General features: G+C 35.7%; 2 protein-coding genes across 2 annotated transcripts; one reads left to right on the forward strand and one right to left on the reverse strand.

Moving 5' to 3' along the window:
• Positions 1-157: 157 nt before the first annotated feature.
• LOC140754675 (mitochondrial import receptor subunit TOM40 homolog 1) lies at positions 158-6,500 on the forward strand. The gene is made up of 8 exons (XM_073089708.1): positions 158-398; positions 1,071-1,138; positions 1,754-1,945; positions 2,848-2,979; positions 3,600-3,711; positions 4,736-4,812; positions 5,417-5,513; positions 5,957-6,500. Exons 1-8 carry the CDS (start codon positions 269-271, stop codon positions 6,094-6,096), a joined length of 948 nt encoding a protein of 315 aa, XP_072945809.1. The 5' UTR covers positions 158-268; the 3' UTR covers positions 6,097-6,500.
• An 8,332-nt stretch (positions 6,501-14,832) lies between these two features.
• UbcE2H (ubiquitin conjugating enzyme E2H) lies at positions 14,833-25,439 on the reverse strand. The gene is made up of 5 exons (XM_073089896.1): positions 25,234-25,439; positions 19,048-19,124; positions 18,353-18,520; positions 17,091-17,219; positions 14,833-15,715 (listed from the first exon to the last, which is right to left on the reverse strand). The coding sequence occupies exons 1-5, from the start codon at positions 25,284-25,286 to the stop codon at positions 15,549-15,551; spliced, it is 594 nt and encodes a 197-aa protein (XP_072945997.1). The 5' UTR covers positions 25,287-25,439; the 3' UTR covers positions 14,833-15,548.
• Positions 25,440-25,563: the final 124 nt, after the last annotated feature.

Raw genomic sequence — 25,563 nt, forward strand, 5'->3', positions numbered from 1 at the left:
GGAAGACGATTTATTAATTATTTTAAGGCTAATAATTTATATAATTTTAGATTTTCAGAAAATATGAACTACAGACCATAGACTACACCAATATATTTAATCTGGGTCACAAATAGCAATCTCGGTCAATATATTTTTAACCTGTAGAAGTTGTCACTAGCTGTCAACTTCACACCGATTGTCTTTTATTCCACCAAATTGTGTTTCATTGCACATGTTCATCGATTTCTGTGGAATTCGGCGAAAGTAACGCGAGAGCTGGATTAAAATGGGTGCTATAGCGAGCAGGTACCGCGTCTCTAACTCTGCGCTCACGAGCACGGACATAAAAAATATAGAAGATGCCAGCAAAACAGAAAACCCTGGCACATTAGATGAATTGCATAAAAAAACCAAAGGTGAGTTCTGCGGATGATTTAAGTGTAGGAAACATCATCGAGCTCTTAAAACGACTGTTTAGAAGGAAACACGATCACCTTTGACCATTTTTCAGTCAGAAAACTTAACAATCCTTACGTATGAATCCTTCCAAAAGTGTGGTTACATTGTGATGTAATAATAGTAAGTACTTAAATAACTTACGTGTTTAATAATAGAACTTCATCCTGTATTGCCGAAAATAATAAAATGAGAATAATTTGAAGTGGTCCATTCATAATGCATCTTAAGTTGTTTAGCCAATCCTGAGGGAAACCTCGTTTGCTCAGTGATAAGATAACACGACCCTAATAAATTTCACACATGAAGAATGTATGTTTACTACTTACACACACTATCTACATTTTCGACATCTCTACAATTTTGCACAGTTTTTGAAATATTTGTTTTGTGCAAAATTTTATTTAATAAGATTTAAATATTACTTAAAAATAATTGTCTGCTCAGTACTAAACATAATGTATTTTACTTTCATTTATTATCAAAATGAGTTTTGAATTGTTTTTTAATTTACTGCTTTAATAGCAGTTTTTCATCAACAATTTATGGTATATAAAATGTGTTTCTAATGTAATGTAAAAATAAAATAAAAAGGTCATTTTCTATTGTAGATTTTCAATTTACTATTTCAGATGTGATGCCAGTGAATTTTGAAGGTGGGAAGCTTATGGTGAATAAGGGAATATCTAATCATTTCCAGGTAAAATATTTAAACTAGTTTTTTAATCCTTATAAAGTGATTGATTGTGATTTTTTTGTTTATCATCAAAATTAATTAAATTTATAGATGGGCTTATTTGGTCCTTCATGTTGAATTATAAAGGTCCCACTGCCACTACTACTGGCCCTATAAAGTAATAACTGCTACATTCTATTTTAAAGGGTGTGGTAAGGGATTGTTAGATGAGGCATTCCCAATTGACCTCAGAGGTAGAACATGTAACATACATAGATGTGTTGAGGCAGAACTCCAATTATATAAGTTTACGAGCTTTTGCCCGCGGCTTTGCTCGCATTACGAAGTAATATTTTCATCCCCTATTTTATCCCCTTGGGGGTAGAATTGATCAAAATCCTTTCTTAGCGGATGCCTACGTCATAACATCTACCTGCATGTCAAATTTCAGCCCTATCCATCCAGTGGTTTGGGCTGTGCGTTCATAGATCACTACATCAGTCAGTCACCTTTGAGTTATATATATTTAGATTACAAATTTCCATAAATTATCATCAACATGGATTATCATTTCCCACTTTAAATATAAAACAAAATATTTCTTAGAAATTTAAAAAAAATATTTAAATTGGCCCACAGATGTCCCACACACTAACAATGAGTACAGCTCAGAATGGCTACAAACTTGGAGCCACGTACATAGGCACCAAGCAAATCTCCCCAACAGAAGCCTTCCCTGTAATCCTGGGTGACTTAGACCCTTCAGGGAATGTAAACTTCAACCTTATCCACCAACTGACTCCGGAAGTGAGGCTGAAGGTGGCAGCACAGGTTAGTTCAGTTTTTGGGTGTTATTTATATACAAGGTTTGTAAGTAGTAGTGTTTAGTGATGTAAATGTAATCTGTTGTGTGTGTTGTGGATTTGTAGTATATATAAATTTGGTTTGATAGTATTTTGAAGGTGGTAGAACCTTTTGTGGTTCGACTCCGGTGGCACCACCGCCACACCTATTTCTGCCTAATAACAGCAGTGTTAGGCGCTGCTGTGTTCCGTTTTGAAGGGTGTGGTAAGGGAGACATACTTTTCCGAGGCGTTCCAGCTTAGTCCTCAGGGGTAGCGGCGCATCTGTGGCCGATCTCAGGTAGGAATGTCTAATCCTATCTGGGGTTGATTACAGATGTCCATGGGCGGCAGTAGCCACTTACCATCAGGTGGACTGCATGCTCGTCTGCTACTTCTACATTATAAAAAAAGAAAATTATTATGAATGCAAGGCAGATATTTTAATTATGAATTTAGATATTGTCTCTGGGTGTTTATGTGTTTATGTTTATGTGTCCAAGACATCTATGACACAGGAATCTTAGCATGGGCTATGAGTAGTATGAGTATAGAGTAAATATTTGCTTTAAGTTATTTACTACAAATTGGTACTTAAACTTCTGATCATACTTCATACTTATATTTTAAAATGATTGTTCAAACTTTCTTGTTGGGAGTTTTTTAAAAAGATTTTCCCACCTTAGACAATCTGTATTAAGGTACAACCAGTTTATATTTTCTATTTTTAGTATCATAGCTAAAAATGTATTATTTTTATCAAACATTCATGTTGTATTTTGACAGTTTTTAGTTAGTTAGTTAGTTAGTAGTTTATTTCTAGTATCATAGCTATAACTAAAACAATTTTTTTTTATCAAACATTAATATGTAACTTGCACCCAATTTCAGGTACAAGAGTGTAAGCTAACAGCGACACAAGGTACAATGGAGTACAAGGGGTCAGACTACACGGCTGCGATGGCCGTGGGGAAGCCTGACTTCAGCGAGACATCCTCTGTGTTTGTCGGACACTATTTACAGGTAAATATTGCTATGTATGGAATTAAAGTTCAGTATTTTGTATGTTACTTATGATCATTAATTAATTAATTATGTTTTTAGTCAGTTAGTTATGGTAGTAAACAACAAGAAAAACAAATATTCTTTTTTGTACACCTGATATTAACAATAGTCTACATTAGTAAAAAGTGTTTGATAATTCATAAGTTGAAATAGATAAATTTAAAAATATTTATGAAATATATGTAGTGAAACAAATTTTATTATTATATTAACGAATAATAAAATGGGCCAATTAACCAATTAACTTTGGCTGAGTGGGCATTGTGCTTAAATACATTGTGATCGCTTTGATAGTAAAGTTGTGTATAGTCTGTGCCAAATTTCTAGTCCGTTCTGAAGTTAATGCATGCAGGTGTAGTCAAAGAGCCAATGCAATCGAACACAACTACAAACATATACTCCATAGCAACATAAGGGCACACTAAATGCGCTATGTCCCTGTAGGCGAGAGCGGGCAGCGGAGGTCTCGCGCTGTCTTCGTCCCGCTAATATCTACAATTTGCTGTTGCGACACGACTAGTTTCTATATTGGATGCTGCTTAGCAGTTTGACTCTGCCATAATAATGTTTGTTCTCAGTCGGTGACGAGCCGGCTGGCAGCGGGCGCGGAGCTGGTGTACCAGGCGGGCGCGCGCGTGCCCGGCGGCGAGGTGGCCATCGCCTCCGCCGCAGCCAGATACACCATGGACGGTGAGGGACACACACTCTTTCTCTCTCTCTCTCTCTCACACACACACACACACACACACACACACACACACACACTGACTTACACACTGACTTACACACACACTAACTGACTCACTCATTTACACACACACACATTCACACACACACACACTCACTCACTGTACGAACATAATCCTGACAATTAGTAATTATTAAAAAGCGGTGCTAACTAGTAATGATTAAAAAAAATTATAGCTTATGTTACACTCAACAATACAATTAAGACGAATCCAACGACCTCCCGTATGTTAAAATTCGACAAGACAAAAAATTAGATATATATATGTCGGAGGAAGAGTCAGAGTTATTTAATATAGCTTTAGCTATACTGTTACTTTAGTATTTTAGTAATGTTATTGGTACTTGATCAATCGAAGGGTTATTTGATTTAAATTATAATTAACAGTCATTGTATAGCTTTCGTATTAGAATCAGAGCAGAGACTTTAAGAGGTCTCTAGTGGAGTCGAGGTATGTGGCGGCGCGGTGGGGAAACATAGATAAGAACTGATGTGAGTGATCGAGGTGGATCATTATTTCGTTGTGCTTTGGAGCGTGTAGTCACTACCTTGAACCTGCTGCTCAAATCCTTTGTTTGTAAAGTAATATTAGTAGCATAGTATAGTTATTTTGTAAATCCGAAGTCATAAATGTAAAGAACAATAAATATTGTATTTGTGCCTGCATCTACCCTATGACAACGCCCACAAAACCTATAGATCCCAAAAAAAATTGACATACATACGTAAGCTACTCTTACGCTTGACAAACATTACCTTCCACAGTCGGGTAAAAATGCCATTGTCAATGTCACTGATCAGCACTAACACTATTGGCATCATTATTACCACCTAGTTATAGTAATGACATGGTTGACTATTTATTCGAATTTATTAGCCTCGGTATACCACTTACACTGCCAAATATATACTATATGATTTCACTAGACACATTTATTAAAGTGTTATTAATGTTTTAAATTTCAGACTCTGAAGTGTCAGCTACACTGGGGTCAGCTGGGTTCCACTTGTGTTACTTTAAGCAAGCCAGTGAACAGTTGCAGGTAATAAATATATTAATATCATAATCTCATGTAATTCATATATGGAAGCCTGCCGGATGCCGGATTGACGGATTAGTCTCAGGAGTGGCAATGCATGGGTGATTGATTAGCTTCAGGTAGAATGCCCGTTATATATGGAGTTTGTTGCAAATGTCTATGTCAAAATAATTGTAGCTTATTATTACACATATATTTCTGCCTATTAACAATGCAACAATTGCAATGTTAGTCGCTGTGTTCTGTTTTGGTAAAGGAAATACTTAGGTAATAGGTACTTTTTCGAGGCTCAGTCCTCAAGAGTAGAAGTGTATCTGTGGCCGATCTCACGTAGGAATAACCATTCTTATCTGGGTTTAATACAGATGTCCATGGGCGGCAGTAGCCACTTACCATCTGGTGGACTGTATGTTCGTCTACTATTCCTGTATCATATAAAAATGGTTATTATTCTGTAATTGTACCACAGAAATTTTAACACCGAGATGTTTAGAAATATACTGCATGTTTAAATAGCATTTCTATTAAGAAGAAAGAATAAGAATAGCTGTGATGTTTCCATATTAAATATCTGCAGACTAACTTCATTTTTGTTATCACATTGCAGGTGGTAGCAGAAATGGACACATCATTCAGAGGCATGGAGTCTGTTGGTACGATCGGCTACCAAGTCACTATACCTAAGGCGGAGCTGGTCTTCAGAGGTAAGCTATTTATGTTTGGTTTCATTTTCATTTATCCTTCAGAAGTCCATGCAGATTAGAACAGATACTATACAGGGTCGCTGTGAGGTAAAATTAGATTTACCAGTTTCTATGCCATATTGATACAATAAAGGTTATTTGTGTACAATTCTTTACCATTTTCTGAATGAACTTCATGGATTTGCTTGAGATGAATTAACTTGAGATCTGGGCTTAAGAAAGTATGCACTAAATGTGCTATAAAACAGAATAATGCTATAATGGCGGATTACCTGTCATTTAATAAGAAGAATGGATCACATATATATAACTCACTCTTGTTCACATATAAAGACATCCTAGCAGCAGTTGTTACTAAGCAACCACATACCTATTCATACATTTTATTCTTAAATTTACTACTAAACCCAACTTCATTTTACTACAAATTCTATTTCTTCCAGGCATGGTAGACTCCAACTGGAATATCGGAGCGGTATTGGAGAAGAAGCTGCAGCCTCTGCCCTTCACATTCGCGCTATCGGGCATGGCCAACCAGGCCAAACAGCAGTTCAAGTTTGGTTGCGGCCTTATCATCGGCTAGGACTCAGTGCTTAGTTAGTGTTGGTGATGTGACAGTGATAGCAGTGTTTGAATAGTAATGGTCCGGTGGATTCGTATGGGAATGGTTTATATTGTTTGCGGTGTTTTGTTATGTATGTAGTAGGTACATAGAATGTGATTAAATGGACTCCTATTAAGGGTATCCGATAGAACCGGCGCGTGTGCAATGTTCGTGTATTTGTATTAAAATAATATGACCAGCGTAATAGACACGCAATAGACTGTTATAGACCGCGCCAAACTTCAAGTCCGCTCTGAAGGTAATGCGCATAGGTCAGTCAGAGAGCCAATGAGGTCGAACACAACCACAAGCATATACTCCGTAGCAACGTAAGTGCACACTAACACTGCTATATACCTGCGGGCGAGAGCGGGCAGCGGAGGGTGCCGCGCTGTTTTCGTCCCGCTAATATCTACAATTTGCTATTGCGACGCGACTCGTTTCTACATTCGGAGCGGACTAGCAGTTTGGCGCGAACACTACTGTAAGTCAGCTGATAGCCACCACTGCACACCAGCTCCGTGCACACGCGGCAATTTTACGGACGCCCTAACATGCAGTATGTGGTGAAATAACAATTTTCTTTTTATAACAGTGAAGTTGCAAACGTTCCACGCTTCGATGATCATTGCTCTTTTTTATAATATAGGAGTAGCAGACGAACATACAGTCCACCTGATGGTAAGTGGTTACTGCGTCCATGGACATCTGTAATCAACGCCAGATAGGATTAGATATTCCTGCCTGAGGTCGACCACAGATACGCCGCTACCCCTGAGGACTAAACTGGAACGCCTCTGAAATGTATGTCTCCCTTGCCACACGCTTCACACCCATGGGAAATTGCTGCCTGTGGACATCAGTATCTTACTCCATGTAGAACAATGGCTTTATCTAAAGGTAATAACCGATGTGTTGCCTATCCTATGCATTAAAATGACCTCACTTGTAAATGAGCCAGCCAATGAGGCCGATGAGGAGATGTGGTGATGATAACTGCAGTTGAACTATATTAGTTCTAACTGTCAAAATTTAAATGGAGTTTGTGGTTTTAAAGACTATGCAATACAACACTTCTACTTCACTCAAAACAGTGGTATTATTTTCTAACTAATATGCTGTCCTGAATAAAATCATGTCACACTTTCAATGGACTTTCCATACCTAGTTGACTTTATTATTATTCTGTCGGAGTCTATTTATTACATTTATGTGTAGATACAGTTTCGTTCGTTCATTGATTATATTGTAGTTGCCTTAAAGCTTTTATTACATTTGTTATTATACATATGCATTATGAATAATTTTCTACAAGCCAGTTCTTTCTGGAACATTCCGGAACGATAATTTTTTCACTTTTTTGTTATAGTGTGCAATAATGAATTCGAGGAAGTCTCAGACTAATAATTAACATATACTATGTCCATATCCCCACGATCTTACATGAAAGTATAAATTGTGAGCAGTTGTGCTATATTTTTTAAAACTGGCTTATTTGTGATATGAAATACAATACGTTTTTAAAGTAAATTGGACGAGAATGACAATATATGTAATAGTATTAAAACAACGAAATTAGCTCAATTAACTAATTCACTATTTACCCAAATATCGTGCATAGCAATGGTGACCTGACTTGTGCCTACTTTTACCTAAGAAGCCTTTATACCTTATCATTATTCTGAGATCCCAAAAACACAAAATACAGACATTTTCTAAGCCAATTATATGAAAAATAATTACATTTTTAAAACAATTGTATTTTTTTGCATTAATATAGTTATCCATTGTTATTCCATACACTCCATACATTAACAAAATGAATGCTGCAAAATATATCACCATACACTAACTAAATATGGGTGTAGGAAATGTGACGAGTGAATGAGGTGTCTCTGAATGTGTTTTAAATACCATATAATCTTATATATAAAATTCTCGCTTCACAGTCTGAGAATCGGCTACTATCTATTTTTCATACCCCTAAGCGATAAGGGTTGTTCACCCTTAACATTATTTTATTAATATGGCAACAACGTTTGCCGGGTCAGCTAGTTTAAATATAAAATACCATACCCAAAATCTTTAATATTATTATAGTGAATTAATATTTGTACTGTTGATTCTATGTATCAGATATGCATTATAAAAATTTTATGTGTTACAGGGTAGGCTTTATTAAAATATTAAGGTTCTGCTTGCTACAAATTTATCTATAAAAATATGTCAGTTATATGAAGAATAACTGTCATGATATGAGTAAAATATTTATATTAACATTTTATATAGTTACTGTTGTCATATTTTTAGAAAATATTATATAGATTTACAGTAAAGTGATGAGACTATAGTAAAAATAGCAAACACTATATGTATTTCAATAGTAATTTCCTGCACAAATATAATTAATGAAAAATATAATAATAATTTTATGTTTAATCGAACATTGCTCATTATGACATAGCACAATAATATCTCTGACATAGCTTATAATATTTATTAATAAATAATATGGACATTATAATAATTATATGGTATCTAAAACACAATTCCTAGGTAGTTGACTACATTGTAATATTATTTCGAATCCTTTACTAGTAAATACCTAATTTAGGTCATTTCATTATATTGTGCACGCGATTCTCTGTGAGTGGTATGTAAATATTGTGTGGCATTTTATGTGCATCTAAAACATAATTAAAGCTTGTTTAATATTTTTTACCATACTTGGTTAAGATACAATATAAAACCATTTCATACTATTTGTTGTGTAAGTATGTTGTGTTGCCACATTGCATTTAAATACATGTTTTAAGCGCGTTATTAAACATTTGACAATTAACTAAATGTCACAAATTGTAGGAAACTTAACCAAATATTTTCATATTATGTAGGATTATAAAATTTATTACAATAAATAATAACAAATGACAACATAATATTTTGTTGAATGGTGCAATTGATCTTATTGTTATAAAATGTTACACAAACAATATAACGTTTTCATCAATGTGGCAACACCGTATTGTCGTATTCAAATAAGTATTTTATTTCTCCTTGCCATCTCAGTTTTAGCCTTGATCATCGCAGAACTACGATTAATATCCGATCTTAATTAAAAACCTAATAACGAAGCGCCGCAAACACAAACTAAGGAAATGACCTGTATATTATTAAATGAGACTTTTAGCTTATTGCCACGCGTGTTTCATGTTTAAACAGACGTTTCTCATTCATTCTCTACGCACCAGAATAGCATTTAAATGTCGGTGGTCACTCTAGCTTTTATTCCATTTTTTACTAGAAAAAGCCAACTTACCTTGATGAGAACTTGGGAAGTATGAAGCTGTATAGGTATTGTTATTACACAAAATTTTCCATGATCTTTGGTCGCTGCACGTTGTAAATTTTACAAGAACTCCTAGATTAGTCTTACTCCTACATTCAATATCATTTTAGCCTTATTTATATACGCACTATGTTATTAAAAGGCACTTTTATTGTTGAGAAATACGTATAGCGCCATTTCATACTAAAAAGTGACGTATAAAATATTCATCATGTATCAAGAGTGCTGTTTAAGTGAAAGGTTTTATTTTTATTTTCTAAGGCGTATTTACTAAAATACAATCGTCTTTGAAAATGATTCTAGCCTGATTTGAAAACCGTTTATTATGAATGTAGCATTCAAATCGATAATATTTTTATTGAATTATATTTGTCAATGCATATTGCATTTATATTATGTGTCTTCGTCTTGTCTATGGATAAATTAAATATTTTTATTGAAAGCGCCATCTTGACATAAACATTTTCAGCATTTAAGGTATTTATTTAAGGAATACCTTAGACCTAGGGTGGCCACCGTCAGAAATCGTTGAACGTCCTGAGCGATCCTGCGAGTGTAGATAGATAATGGCGAACTGTACATAGAGCCTGTAATGTTGTTGAACTGTTTATTTTAATAGAGTTATGTTAATAAATCAATTGTGTGTTTTATTCCGTGTTCATTCAAATCTTGTTCCATTGTTGGGCATGGATAAGTTCCCACAACTAAAGGAGATTTGGTACATTTTAACGATTCATGTCAAATGTTAACATCACGGATAGAGGTTTCGAGCTCTCCGAAACACTGAAAACAGTGTTGGATCGATCGCAAATTTTAAAATTAACATTAATTTTGTAAATCACTTACAATCGAATATGGGCTGGGGAGCTCGTGCTATTCTTTGAAAAATGAAATGCATGTGCCAAAAATATGATTACAAAAAGTAGACCAAAAATAGTCTTAACTTAGAAGATTAGGTCCAAATTAGATAATTCTGCAAATTACGAAACTACAACTTCAACGTACATTTGTAATTATTATAAATTATTATTATTTAAAAATTAGGACCTATATAAAAATGATTTCGTCTAAAATTTATAAATAAGGGCGACATTCACCCGTTATAGTTCACACTAGTTAAAACAAATACAATATATGAAATAAAGGATCTGTACAATAAAACCACAAGTAGTTTAAAAATAACGTAAGTTTATTACATGTAATGAAATAAAAATATACTATAAACTTTTATTCTGTTACATGTATAACTGTTACCAACCGCGGGCGCCGAACATCAATTTAACGCTATTAAATTCAAATTCGATACGTTACGAACAATAGTGACGGGGTACAATTAGCTAGGACTTTGATTAACGGTTCAAAAGACATCACTATTGCAGATACACGTGTAATTATTACTACAAGTAACTATTAATAAGACGAAAAATAACACCAGTTTTGTATCTATCCATGTATGTATCGAGTAAACCAAAAAAACAATTGTTCATAACCGCCCGATTAACTCATACGAATATTCTACACATCGATACCAAACGATATTTATTATCTAACTCTGCGGTGCGACCCGGTATAAAGCTGGGTGGACGTGTGTAAGCTCGAAAAAATTACCAAAAAACATCCAAAATACGAAAAACGATACAAACAAATGACCAGTCAACCCAACTTTAATTGTACAACTAAGAAATTTAACTTGTTATCTCCTTATACCAAAATATATTATTATGGCTTCAGTTATCATTTCAAAGATACATAATATTTCTATAATTATAATATTAATATATTTTTTTTTCGTTTTTATATCTATTTTAGCCTAGACTTAACATTAGAGACGATTGCAACACTTTAAGGATCGCAACATGTCATTTTAAGAGATCTGTGTTGTATTCCCGTATTTGTAATGTTCTTTTTGAAAACGGATAAATTCGTAATAATAATATAGAAAGTGATATTAAAACTCCCATAAAACAACTAGGGTAAACGTCAAATGGATAAAAGATACAATCAAAATGATTGATTAGATATTACATAACATTGATAGTAACTTGAGCAATATTTAGCTTCGTATTTCTTTCTATTCCAATTATAAAGATAATGTATACATGTTTGAGATTTATAGACAACACCGTTTGACTGAACTTGTAAATTGCCACATCTAGGAATTGTTCGTGGTAAAGTTTTTTTTTCTAACTCGCCCGTAGATGGGGTCGTAGGACAACTTGTATACCATTCAATGGATTATCAAAAAAAAATTGGTATACAAAGGCATCTGAGCATGAAGAATATTTTAGCTCTACTAAAATTCAATTTATATATACATAGATAGACAGGACGTCTGCCCGTCTCAGTTGATAAAATATAAAGTGTATAAGGGTTATAAATCAAAAAGAACATCACAAACATAAGCCAAAAAGAATATTTGGCAGAATTAGCATAGCGTCAACTTTAGATACCAACGAGTCATCCGACACATACAAAAAATGCTAGTTATTTGGTGTAAGCAGATACTGTATAAGAAAAAATCTTTTGAACACCGCCACCTACTGATTTTAAGACAAGTAAAAAAACGGATTTTTAACTGAATACTACATACAAAGGTTTTCAATTCTAATTATAATATATTTAAAATATCTTAAATGGCTGATACTATTACAAGCTATTTTTTATCGACACCAAAAACTTTATTTTCTCTATGAAATTGATCACAGGTGCGGTATTTAGAAAGTAAATGTTCGTTACCATGGCAATCAAACTTTATTTAAGTTCTCGTAAAATGATTTTCAATCCGTTTTTTAAACATATCTGTTACAATATGAAAGAAAATTAACTATTTTTGAACAAAACACCAAATGCGGGGCGGTGTTAACGAGCATAGAACAGACGGATTGTGCTAAAACAAATAAGCAAATCAATTATACTAAGTACAGATTACATGTCTCAACCTCTTGACAAATTGACATAATATATGAATAAATTTCTCTTTTAAACCAAACGGAAGAAATTAATCACAGATAGTATACATATTATAGATTGCATAAGCATGTTTCATTGATAAAATAAACAGCCTGTTTCAATTTACAGTGTCGCCATATAAAAAAAACTGTAGTCATGTCATAAGAGGGAGATGAACAAAACACATAATACATGACACATCATTTGTTTAAAAATTAACACTAAAATAAAAAAAAATTAAATACCTATGAGATATAGTGATGACTGCAGTCCGATACTACGGGCTCTTTATAGATTTAAGTTGGTTTTATGCTATGGGGACAGATTAAAAAGATATTTACAAAATGCTATCTTGCTCACTCACAACTCCGTTGTGTTGCCAGTACGTGAATCGTAAAAATTACAGAGTAAAATACCGTAAATCTAAAGTGTTAATTTCACATGAGTATGTTAGCATACCATATAATTAAAAACTACAGAGTTAATTGGAAAGGTATCGGGCCGATCGGATAGCGAGATCGGCACTTTTTTGAATATAGTTGAGTTTGAACATTCACTTAAGAAAATTAGTTGAATAAAAAATAGAATGTTTAAGGATAAACTGGTTATAAAAACATGAATTAACGAGGTGAACCCCTTTTGTTAATTTACTCATTAAATTAACTATTTCTCAAGAAACATTGAAAAGTTATAATCTTTTAAATGTCCCGAATAATTATTATAAATAATGTGAAACGTTTATTGAATGCAATTATCCTGTCATTTATTAAAATATTTAAAAACGTTATATTTCAAACTCAACCATAGACAATAATACCTTTCCGTATACCACAGATAATATTTGAATTTTTACTTACATTGAATAAAGTCTACATTAAATTTTCCATCGAGAATATGCCATCAATCCACACCTTCGAATACTACGCCAATGGAAATATAATAAGTATGGAAGTAAGCTCGAAGTTATCGCTGGTAGTAATAGATAAGGACACAAAATACTCTCTTTTGAGACGCAAATGTAGGTTCAATGTTTTTTCATGACAATTGATATAATGTAAACAAAAGAAAGGCCCACAATGAAAAAAAAAATTTTCTATCGGGGGAAAACCTTCAAAAGGCGTCGCTCCCACGTCGTCGGGTACCTTTTGAAGGTTTCCCCCTCGAGAAAAAAGAAGTCCCACAATGAAGCAGAGTGGATACAATAGAAAAATAAAATGATTTCGGTCATAGTAATAACCGCAAGATATTGTCTAAGTGATTTTTTGCTCGCAGAAAATATGCGTAAGATAAGGCTACAACAAATATTTTTAAAAATCTCACAGCTTATTTTAAGAATAATTCAAATATCTATTGCATATAAGACAACAAAAACTCAAAATTGCAATGGCATGGCACATTCACTGGCGCTTCTAATCACAGACCTCATATCCTCATGTGTAAAGTCTTCATTTAGAAAGTCTACAACCTTCCATACTTATTACACTTCGATTATCTACATCAATTCTATATGAACACGATAATAATGCTTTATTTTTAAGCGTAACTCACTTCCGACCAGAGACAAGCGATATATTTTAAGAAAAAACATTCCTTGCACACCAATTGAATATTTTAAAAATAATTTTTAATTACAAATCTCAGATAATATTGTTATAATGCCACTTACGTTGTTATACCGTTTATTTTTTTTTTGTAATTTTATTTATATTTCCGTGATATCTATAATATCAGAATAGTTTATATACTAAAATTGGCAAAATGTGGTCCGTAAAATATACAACACGTGGCAGCAAATACGATAATTTTAAAACTCTTGATTACACAGTAACCTGGCTTATAGATACAATAATATAACGTTGGAACCACACTGTGTAATGTAATAGCCACAAGGAAACGATAGGTATTCTATGAACATCTACAATTTCAAAATACTACATTTTATAATGATAAAACATTGATTTTCATCGAATGACGTCCCTTTAAATAACAATATTAATGAGTATAACTGAAGTAAAGATATTTTAATATGTACGTAAGATGGAAAATTGAATAGTTATTTATGTTTGGACAAATAGTGCAATAACCTTGTAGTTTATCCATCCATATAAAAAAAATTAACGAAAATATTTACAAAATATTCGTTAAGTAGTTAGTCTGTTGGAACCCTTTTTGAGTTTGAATAATAGTTTTATTAAGAGACGTCAATTCAACGCTACATTAAAAAAAAAACGAATTTAACATAATCTAAAAATGTCTGTAAGTACATCAATCAAACAATAAATAATTTTACAACCGCATTTTTCATACATCTATGACGTCACAATTCAGTTGTGAAAAAAACCTTCACACACACATCCAATACGTTTAGTATGAAAGGTTCTTGTTTATTTTAGTTATAGTTTAAAGTTTTAAAGAATTCTTGTTTATTTTAGTTATAGTTATAGCAATATAGATTTTGATACAATATTTAGTGAAGGTGCTCCGGTTATTAAAAACTCAATTTTGAGCTGCTAATGTCCTAATTTTCATCGATTTTTAAATCAATCATGCACAGAAAATTCAAAAATACATTAATGAAATTCGGAGAATTTAATAAACTTTCTAATTAGGAATATCCCAGATGCGATTGACCGGAATGACGATCAGACAGAAAATAAACAAGGAATAGATAATTATTCTAAATCTCTTTTGCATTAAATCGTATCATTAAAGTCCCACTTCTGGGTATCGCAGAATATGAATGAAGTCTTCTCTGTACCTTTTATACCTTACAAAAAATTAAAAACTTAGGCTTACATTTCCTTGTGATGTTTTCCCTCACTGTTAAATCAAGTGATAAGTATTTCTGAATTAAAATCAAGCTCCTTGTAAGTGACGCAACCCATATTATTTCTAAACTTAAGGAGAAATATGAACAGAAAAAAAAACACAGCTCAAAAAATTACCCAAAACCGGAGCACACACCAATGTACAATACAGACAAAAAATCGAAACAAAAAAAAAATACCAACCTTTTAATTTGCTGATCCATCGAAATCACACAACACTACAAGGGCGGCTACACACTACAATCACACAGAGAGTTCCAACGTAACATCGTAGGGCAGTGAGCGAGCGGCGTGTGCGACGTGCGTTATAACTCCATATCCTGGGCCTCGTCGTCGCTGAACTCGCTGAGCGAGCTCTCCGTGTCGCTGGGCGCTCCGTTGGACGGCTTGGAGCCCGAGGACGCCGCCCCCATGCCGGTGATCGCGTCCTTCTCTAGTAACGCCTCCTCGGTTGCGAATCTACGCACGTAATCTGAAAGTTTGTGGGGTAATATGATAGAAGAGATGAGGATTCGAGGTTAGTTGCCCAAGCACGTATTTTTTTTTTCAAAGTTATGTGCGTTTGAGAAAATTAATTATCATTTGCTGTAATAGTGAAGTAAAACTCGACTCGGTTCGACCGCGACACATATCTCTGCCTAATAACATTAGTGTTAATCGCTGCTGTGTTGTGGTTGGTGAGCGAGACATACTCTTTAAGGCAATCCAGCTTAGTCTTCAGGGGTAGCGGTGCATCTGTGGAAGACCTAAGGTTGGAAACGAATCTTATTTGGGGTTTGATTACAGATGTCCATGAGCAGCAGTAGCCATTTACTATCAAGTGGACTGCATGCTCGTCTGCTACTCCTATATTAAAAGAAACTTGCTATAAGTGTACAGGAAATCGAGAGGAAAGGTATGCGAAGTCTACTAATTCGCACTTGGCAAGCGCGGTGGACTATGGCCTTATACTCATTCATTCGAAAAACAGGCCAGCTGTGGTACCATAACGGGTTGACGACGGGACAAGGATATCGAATATACAAAAAGTATTCGTGGACTTTTGAACTTCTGGTGGACTGATCGAAGTGTTTCTGATTCAAGAAGATCGTACCCCTGCCCAGCAGTCGGATAATAAAATTGATTGAGGAAGATGATGATATGTTTAGAAGATTTAGGAAAGAAGTAGACTTGGTGTTGATCGATCGAGGAGATAATATATCACTGCCACATTTTTTTCAGGTTCTTACTTTTTGGCGGAAAGGGTTGTGATGCTAGCTAATTTCTTTTCAAGGATCTTAGTACTCAGAAGTGGTAGTGATGGTGATCTATGATCAGCTTCCGTGAGGACCCTTGTTAGAGTTGAGTTATAGAGTTGTTTATTTATTTATTTACTCTTTATTGCCCATGTTAAAAACAGTGTGGTGCAAAAGGCGGACTTAATGCTAAATAGCGAGTTAGAGTTGGTTACGGATGTACATGTGTGGCAGTAACTATTTATCATAAGGTGGACTAATTAGTCGTTTACTTCTTCAATACGGCTTACCAATAACTGTCGCTTACTTAAAAAACCAACCAGCACCACCTTTTTTTTTGTTTACGAGGGGGAAACCTTCAAAAGGTACCCGACGTTATGGGAGTGACGCCGGGTTATGTGGGACTTTTACCGCACTAAAACCCCCCCGGTGGCCGTCCTCGGCGCTGCGTAGAGGACTCCGGGATCTCCAAAGGAACGCAACCGGAGTCCTCTTAGCGCATAGCCCCGTCGGGCTACGCCCAGGTGAGCTTGTCGCTCGCCACACCGTCTGGTGTGTACAACGGTATGCGACCAAACCAGCACCACCTAGAAAACATCGGAGTTTACCAACCTGACACCTTCTTCTTGTACTCTTCAGGCTTGTGGAGATACATGGCGGCGGCGTCTCCGTTCAGCGGGTCGATAGGATTCGGATACGTGAGCAGCTGTGGCAGGAACGATTCGAATATGTTCGACAGATCTGGAATTAAAGTTGATGTTAGATTCCTTCTCGAATATTCTTGATGATGGATCCACATTGCCATTGGAAAGGTCTGCCAACTGATTAGCAGACTTGTCTGTCACAGAATTTGGTTCATAAAGCATGTAACCCTGAACGCGCCACAGCCCTGCGCACGCGATCGGGTGCGCGGAAGCGGTGCGGGGAAGCGGTGCGGGGAAGCGGTGCGGGGCGCACCTTCCTCCGCCCCCCTCACCAAGACGACGGAGGCGGGAGCTCATTTATCCGCGAGCGACCAGCGAGTCCCCTTAAACGTTCAAAGCGACCGCACGCTACTCTTATGTAATTTTCGGTTAATATAATACCAACTCAAACACAGTCTACGTCTTTTATTACGGGGCAGTTACCCCTAACTCAGGGAGATAGGGACACACACCACCAAACCCCTTGTGAACATTTTTAGTCAATGTATTTATAATGATATGGCTAGAGTATTGGCCAGTACACTGGTCTGACCAATCTGCTAAACTGCTGAACAACATTTTCGACACAAACTGGAAAGGCCTTGGCTGAATGGTGAGTAGAGCCACCTCCAAAATTTTGAACAAAGTCGATAGTCATTGGCAAGGGTCAGTGGCAGACTAAGGTCGTCCGAGGCTCGGGGCGGACCGCCCCTTCCGCCCCACCTTCCCCTTAAGCCGCTAGAGGCAAAGGTATTTAGTTTTCGACTATCTATCGACCAGTGACTAGGATTAGTTAGTAAACTGGGCAGTAGACTGACTGCTGCTACCCCTAGAGCTTTGGGTACATCGTCAATCGTGATTGGCATGACATGAGTGATAACCTAGTGGTTGAAACGCGGCCTCTCAATCAAGGGGTGCGACGTTCAAATCCCATGCACACACCTGTGATTTTTCATATTTATGTGCGTATTACAAATAAATTATCACTTGCTATAATGAAGGAAAACATTCAAAGGTAAGTAAATTGTGAAGTCTACCAATACGCACTTGGCCAGCGCGGTGGACTATGGCCTAATCCCTCTTATTCTGAGAGAAGACTCGTTCTCAGCAGTAGGACAGTAATGAGTTGATGATGATATACAGAGTAACAAGGCTTCAAGTGGGTTAAGGACACGTTGGCAAATATCTTACCGTAGAGCGCGGTCCACGCCTGGTTGATGACATCCAAGCAGACAGTTCCGGAAACCTCATCGATGTTGGGGTGGTAGACTTTGTTCATGAACCCGATCGACGGCGACTTAAAGGGATAGTGGTCTGGCAGGTGCACACGGACGCGCCACACGCCACCCTCGTATGGTGCTGGAATTAAATGTAACATTTGAGGCTGCTAGAACCAGAATGACTGCATTTTAATGATTTTTTACCTATCCATATTTTCGTAATTTAAAAATGTTGTGTAGTTCGCGTTAAACTGCTAGTCCGCTCTGAATATAGAAATGAATCACTTCGCCGTAGTAAATTGTATGACTACACCTCCTCGCAACAACTTCAAAGCGGACTATACATGTTTACTTTTCTCCATATTGTAAATCATTTTTTGTAGTTAGGCTACACTGGTTCTAACAGCCTCATTTATATTTCGTGGTTGGAACCCTTCGTAGTAGTTCGTAGTTTCACTTCGGAGACACCACTGTCACATAGTTCTTTTTAACAACTGTGGGTGATGTTAGAAGCTGCTGTATTCTGGTTTAAATCACTGATTTTTCAAATGTATGTGCGTATTAAACAATAATCAAAACTTGTTATGAGGAAACCTACAAATTCTTCTGAAATAGTTCTCAAAGGTGTCTAAAGTAAACACTGAACATAATATAGAATGTACTTACTGCCCGCAGGTCCAAAGAATTTAACGCAGAACTCGTTAAGCCCCCCGAGTATCGTCACCTCATGCTTACTTTCAATGCTGGGTACTTCAAGTCAAGGAAATACACATTGAAATAATTATAGTTAAAAACTAAAAACCACGTAAAATCGCACAAGGAAACTCGTTAATCCTGACGATCCTGAGGAGACTGGGATAAAATTATTTAAATTGTGTATTGTTATCGGTTCTCGATAATTTTTCAAAATTTTAAATTTATCGGACCGTTCAAAGAGGCTAAAAATCGAGTTCAAAGATTCCGTTACATACATACATGTCAAGCTAATAAAAGCGTGGTAAAAAATACAAACCAATAACAAAATCAATATACATAGTTTTATGTTACCATACTAGTTTTATGTTATCATAGTTTTCTAGGCAATCGGTAGGTATAAGTAATTTATAGTAAACACGCTTAAAGCAAATTCGTGATAGCAGACGAGTGCAGATAAGATTAGAATCCGGTTGACAGTGTGGGAAACTAGATATCATCGAAAAGTTCCACTATTTCGTATGAAAATCAACATTTTTAGCAGTCCCGTAGCTAGTACTGTCCAGTCACCCCTTAATCCGCGTCCAGCAGTGGGACTTAAAAGGAATCGCTACCAGTACTGCCCCAATGTTAATATGGCTTTGTTGAAAGAGGGTGTTAGTTGCGTAAAACTTCGGCTACTCACTGAATTTTTTTCTGATCCTATACTAAGAGGGGTCCGGAATAGAAGACTACTATTAGTCTTGGGCGTAATAGTTCGCGACTCGGATTCTCAATCTAGTTCGCGGCTCCTAAACGAACTAGTTCGCTCTTTTATTTCGTCTGCTCCCAGCTGCTTACGGAACAGTTGGGAACTGAAGATCAGATGAACTAAAAGAGCGAAAGATTTGTAGATTTGAATTTTGTAGATCATGTTACGCACTGTGATCATGTGAGATTAAGGAATGCACGAATTAAAATGTTTGAGCGCTAAAACAGGATAAACCTATTGTTTCATATAAAATATTCATAAAATGTGTTGACATTAGTTCGAATACCGCATTTTTTCACTAGTTCAGTTAGGAGTTCACGAACTATGGAGCGGGAAATCGGGGATCTAGTTCGCGTAGTTCATCTGCGGGAGCGTTCTTCCGAACTCGTTCGTTCGCTAACTACACACGACTAATAAATAGTCTGTAATGTCCGCAAAAGAAAATATAAAGAAAAATGTCCTTTCTGTTTGAAGAATTTCTTTTTTCTCCACTATGCCCCTTTATACGATAATATTACATAGTTTTTGAAATAGAAGTACAAAACGAGCATACACTTGGTTGCAACATTTGGAAATATTAAGCATACAAATCTTGCCTAACCATAACTAAAATTTATTGCGAAACTAAATTTGTATAAAAGGCACGTAGCAATATGTTTTCACATAGGTACATATTTCAAAGTGTCACAATTTTATTTATCGTATAACAACAATTATTATTTACTTTCAAACGAATGTCATAAATAAATAAAATAATCATAATATAAATTGGATACCCTAATATAAACTGGATAATTATAAAGACCCTTAGTGGCTGATGCCACTAAAAGAAAAAAGAATGTGTAAATACTTTTTAGAGCATTATTTTTAAATAGTCGGGTTTTAATTTTATTATAATATTCAAATACCAGACTAGAATACAGTGCTCTTGAAAGTATGTGGCTACTGCCGCCCAAGGACATCTGTAATCAACCCCGGAAAGAATCCCACCTGAGGTTGACCACAAACGCGTACCCTTGAAGACTAAGTTGGAACGACTCCGTTTAAAAATATGATTTCCTTAACACGTGCTTTAAGCAAAAAACATGAGCGCTTAGGCAAAATCCTTAGTTTACGATTCTTTAAAGGACAAAGAGACAAACATTCATTTATATTTATATAGAAGAAGATAGACAAACATTCATTTTTATATATATAGAAGAAGATAGATTAATATAAGATATGCTCATATGACAAACCAACCACAACAATTTAACGTCACTCGGCTACAAGGACTCAGTTGTTTCGAAATACCAGCCTAATTCTATTGTCATTGTTACAATTATCGTACAGACGGACGGATGACTGTACGTTTATGTATTCAAATCATGAACAAACACTATCTACGGTCTTGTGTGTTATCAACGAATTAAGTCGTGTTTATGGCTACAGTTTAAGTGTCAGGCACGGGCCGCAGCAGACAATATCACAAATAGACAATATTTGTAACCGACTTCCTAAAGAAGATATTTAGCGATGGCGTGACCGATCGACATGATTCAAACACCATTTAATGCGGATAGTTTCACAGGGAGTCCCATTTCAAGGAATTAGGAAAAAAAATCACTAGTTTTCCCGCAAAATCGCGATTTCTTATAAAGTGAAATAACGCGAGTATTCCGGGATTTAAATTCCTAATTTCTAAACCCGTGAGAAGACGAGTATAAAATTTCATGCAAATCGGTTATGAAGTCAAGGCGTGAAAGTGTAGCAAACAAACAAATTCACAACCGCATTTATAATATTAGTTAGGTTAAGGATAAAAACGTCAATACACATTGCATAGCGAATACTTTTTGCCTGCAATGGAACTCTTCTGACACGCTCTATGCCTGTAAATGTAAATGGGCGCTAATCTAAACCCGGACATGCTTTCCCATCCTGATACTCCCGTAGGAACTTTTGAATAAAAAGTATATAAAAAATTTTATTCTGCAACATTTTTTTCAAGACAATTCTTCGACAAATCTACTAACATACGGAAGCTAAATGTTTATATATAAAGACTAGAAGTTGTTCGTATGAAGGAAGTACTTAGTGAGTCAGTTGTTATTTATTAAAATAGACGCGGTAAGCTCTGTGGCATTGGCGAATTGTAAATGATCCGGCTAGTTGGGCAACTTTAGCAAATTAAGGATAACAGTTTTAACGTTTTAGTTTTAAATATAACACAATTAGACTCAAGTAAATATTTTTTGGATGGAAAAAAAATAATAACAGTATGAAAACTGTTGGAAAAGCTAATTTTGAATGCTGTGACTTCCGTGCCAAGCACAATGACAAACACACAAACCAAGCCAGAAATATACGTTTATAATTTAGATGTCTGACAGAAGAAGCGAACCTCAACAAGCTTAAAGCACACGATCGACCACCTGGGGGGCGCCCGCTCCCGCGGGAACTCCCTGTACTGGCGACCTCCGACCATCAGGAGGCCGATCGTCCGCTCGGTATGACGACGCAATAAGTACCGAATCACCCCCTCAACAGGGGGATGATAGATATTTTTAATATTTGTTCATTATTCTATTATGTTTTAAATAACATTATATTATTATGAATAAATATCAGGAATCCGGGGGGTATTTACCACCTGAGAATCTGCCCGGGCAAAGAGGGTATCCTCGAGACCCGAAATTCCATGCCCACCGCCCTTATGTTAACATTGCCTTAGCATATGAGAGACCCGGAGGGTATGACGTCCCACTACTGACTGAAGCTTAAAGCTTGTCGCATACATTCGTTTTATGTGTTAGGTTTCCGGATTCGGGAACCTGAATGCTATTTTTTTCGTATAAAATGTTCTAACTGTCGCACACTATCGTTCGTAGTCCGAACGGAAAAAACCCGACGTTCGGAATCGGAATCCCAGTTGTGTTCCAATTTTCGTTTTTTTTTTGTATTTTATGTTTAATTTATAGCTATAGTTTACGGGATTATAAAAGAAAACCGAGATCGATTACTCTAATCAAAATTCAGAACGGAATAATAAATTGAACTTCGTAACATAGGCCGAATAATATACAAAAAACAAACCGGAAAACTATAAGTCATACCCTGAGGTCATACCTTCAGAGTTATTGTGATTCACTGATTATGTTGCTAGGAAAGTGCACGCGATCCAGCGGTTTTGTTGGCCCAGCGGTTTTGCTCGGTTGCGGGTGACCAACAAAACCGCTGAAACCGGTCGGTAATAAATGATATAGTGCGGTTTCCTTACGATAAGAATATCGTGTTTGTGCGTGGATTCGAAAGTATAAGGTAAGAATAGCGAAAAATACTGAAAGGAGTTATGAGCTATGGTAATGAAAAATGGATGGCGTTATTAGAATTACAATAAAACTATTTCTTAAGCCGGGAATTCAATAAGTTCATTTTTAAAAAAAAGTTTATGCTACAATATTATTCTCCAATCCTTGCTGACATGAGAAGCCACCTTGGTCTTAAGAAATGGCAACATATTTGTGATTGACTTCAGTTACACCTCCAGTCCTTATAGAGTTGTTTACCAATGTATTGAACTCTTGACTGATTTTCCATCAAGTGAATTGGAATCTAGTGTGCTATTTCAATCTTATAAAAAAATATAATGAATGAATACATATGACTAAAATCTTATATATCTCTTACTTCCAATTTACTTATTATTTCTAACTCGTAGTAACTAACTCGTTCTAACACAAGTATTACCAAACTTGAACGCAACATACTTACAATTAATCATAATGAGCAGGCAACAATGAGGGGGTTAATTAATTAAAAATAATGGTTATATTTTTTATTTCTGATTAAGAAAATAGATCATTGGATTTTTTGGAACTGCAATGTTTTTAATAAGATTGAAATAGCCAACAAGTGTGCACTTTATATGAACGAAAATGGTCATTACCTCCCATGAACATGCAAGCCCTTTAAGGACTATGATCATCGCCTCATATGTAAGTCAGCAGGCATCCACGCCCTTCCACTACTTACGACTTATCCCTAAGTCTGCTTAATGATACATTTTTTTTATAATATAGGAGTAGCAGACGAGCATGCAGTCCATCTGATGGTAAGTGGCTACTGCCGCCCATGGACATCTGTAATCAACCCCAGATAGGATTAGATATTCCTACCTGAGGTCGGCTACAGACGTGCCACTACCTATCCGTCTCCCTTACCACACCCTTCAAACCGGAACACAGCAGGGCCTAACACTGCTGTTATTAGGTAGAAATAGGTGTGGCAGTGTTGTGAACCACAAAGGGTTCACCACCTTCAAAATATAAACCAATGAAACATAAAAGATATCACAGATAACACGGATTGATGACAAAGAATAATGAGGAGAAAGACAATGAATATGACAAACAATGAGAAACAGACAGAAGAACAAAATAGAACAGGAGCGAGATCATGTCCTTTATAAGGTTGATATGATTTTGTTTCAGTCATAGTTATATAGACGAAATATTACCAAGACATAAATGAATGATAAATTCTATACATGTTAAATTATATAAAAGAAATGTTTCAAAGGGATTTAACATAAAGAAGTTAAGAATGACTTTCATAATTATAACTTATGCATATATAAGTAGTTGTTTGTATGGCAAATATTATACACTATTCTATTTATGTCTTGTAAAGATAGTAAAATACTTGGCATAATACCAAAAGAGCCCTGAACTTCACTCTTCATGTGAATATTTTTAAAAACATTAACCTTTTTCTTTATAATCTATGACAAAGTAACATTTCCAATTATTTGTATACATTAATTCACAAGCGAAAATAGTTCTTATTGTCTTTAACTAGGCCCCTGATTACAATGTATCTATTAATATTATCGAAGCATTGTAATGACCCTGTGTACAATTCATAAATGGAATGAATGACAAAGGAATATGTACATGCAGCCTAGAAAAAAAACAATGACCATCTAAATGTTCTAACACTCCCAATTAATATACTTTGCGCCTGAATAGCGCATAATCCGACGCGTTAAACTACAGCGCGTTAAAAAATACGCAACTGAGACCATGGCCTACATTATGGTTACGAAATATTACAATCTAAAGACACGGAAGCCACCGCTCGCTAGAACGTTTATCTACGTGTTATATATAGATATTGGGCCCACGGACCTACACAAAGAATAACGCTCGAAGTTAGATTAGCAACCTACCATCACTAATTTTATTAATACTCCCAATTGTCCCTAGGGGCTCCCTACGGTGCATTCCGAGCTAATGTTAATACACAAACGGGCTGTATCGATTTTACAAAGGGTCGTGACAATCAGCTGATGGCCCTCCAGCTACCTACTTATTTACATGGTAGTCCTAAACGCAGTAAGTGCTCTGTGGCGAGGTAACAAAGGATACAGTTTTATGACGTCTGTGTCCATGCGACGTTTCCCAGCGCTCGGTGACGACATCCTCGTGATCTATTTCCAATAAATCACTGTATCGAACACGAACACTAGTTAAAACTCACACTCGACGCAGCGAGACAAATTTTTCGTCCACCAGCAGCAGTCAGAAAAATAACATTGTAGAAAAACAATGGACACATACCATAGACTAAAATTTCGAAGATGATGTGTAATGAAATCAGTGTAGTCAGTGGAAAATATTCAATTTCATAAAACTATATCAGAATATTTGTGAAATTATAAATTAGTGGTATATTGAATAACTCTTTTTAAAATATTA

This window comes from Epargyreus clarus, unplaced genomic scaffold (assembly GCF_041222505.1).
Source record: "Epargyreus clarus isolate Ecla_fem2 unplaced genomic scaffold, WU_Ecla_fem_2.2 ptg000031l, whole genome shotgun sequence".
Taxonomy (NCBI): Eukaryota; Metazoa; Arthropoda; class Insecta; order Lepidoptera; family Hesperiidae; genus Epargyreus; species Epargyreus clarus.

Excerpts from the sequence above, each read along its gene's own strand:
- LOC140754675 (XM_073089708.1), top strand. The coding sequence starts at position 269 with ATGGGTGCTATAGCGAGCAGGTACCGCGTCTCTAACTCTGCGCTCACG. Across the intron at positions 399-1,070 it reads ATTGCATAAAAAAACCAAAG|ATGTGATGCCAGTGAATTTT; the intron begins GTGAGTTCTGCG and ends TTACTATTTCAG. Across the intron at positions 5,514-5,956 it reads GGCGGAGCTGGTCTTCAGAG|GCATGGTAGACTCCAACTGG; the intron begins GTAAGCTATTTA and ends TATTTCTTCCAG.
- UbcE2H (XM_073089896.1), bottom strand. The coding sequence starts at position 25,286 with ATGTCGTCACCGAGCGCTGGGAAACGTCGCATGGACACAGACGTCATA. Across the intron at positions 18,521-19,047 it reads ATTCTTTGGACCTGCGGGCA|CACCATACGAGGGTGGCGTG; the intron begins GTAAGTACATTC and ends ATTTAATTCCAG. Across the intron at positions 15,716-17,090 it reads GTACAAGAAGAAGGTGTCAG|ATTACGTGCGTAGATTCGCA; the intron begins GTTGGTAAACTC and ends ACAAACTTTCAG.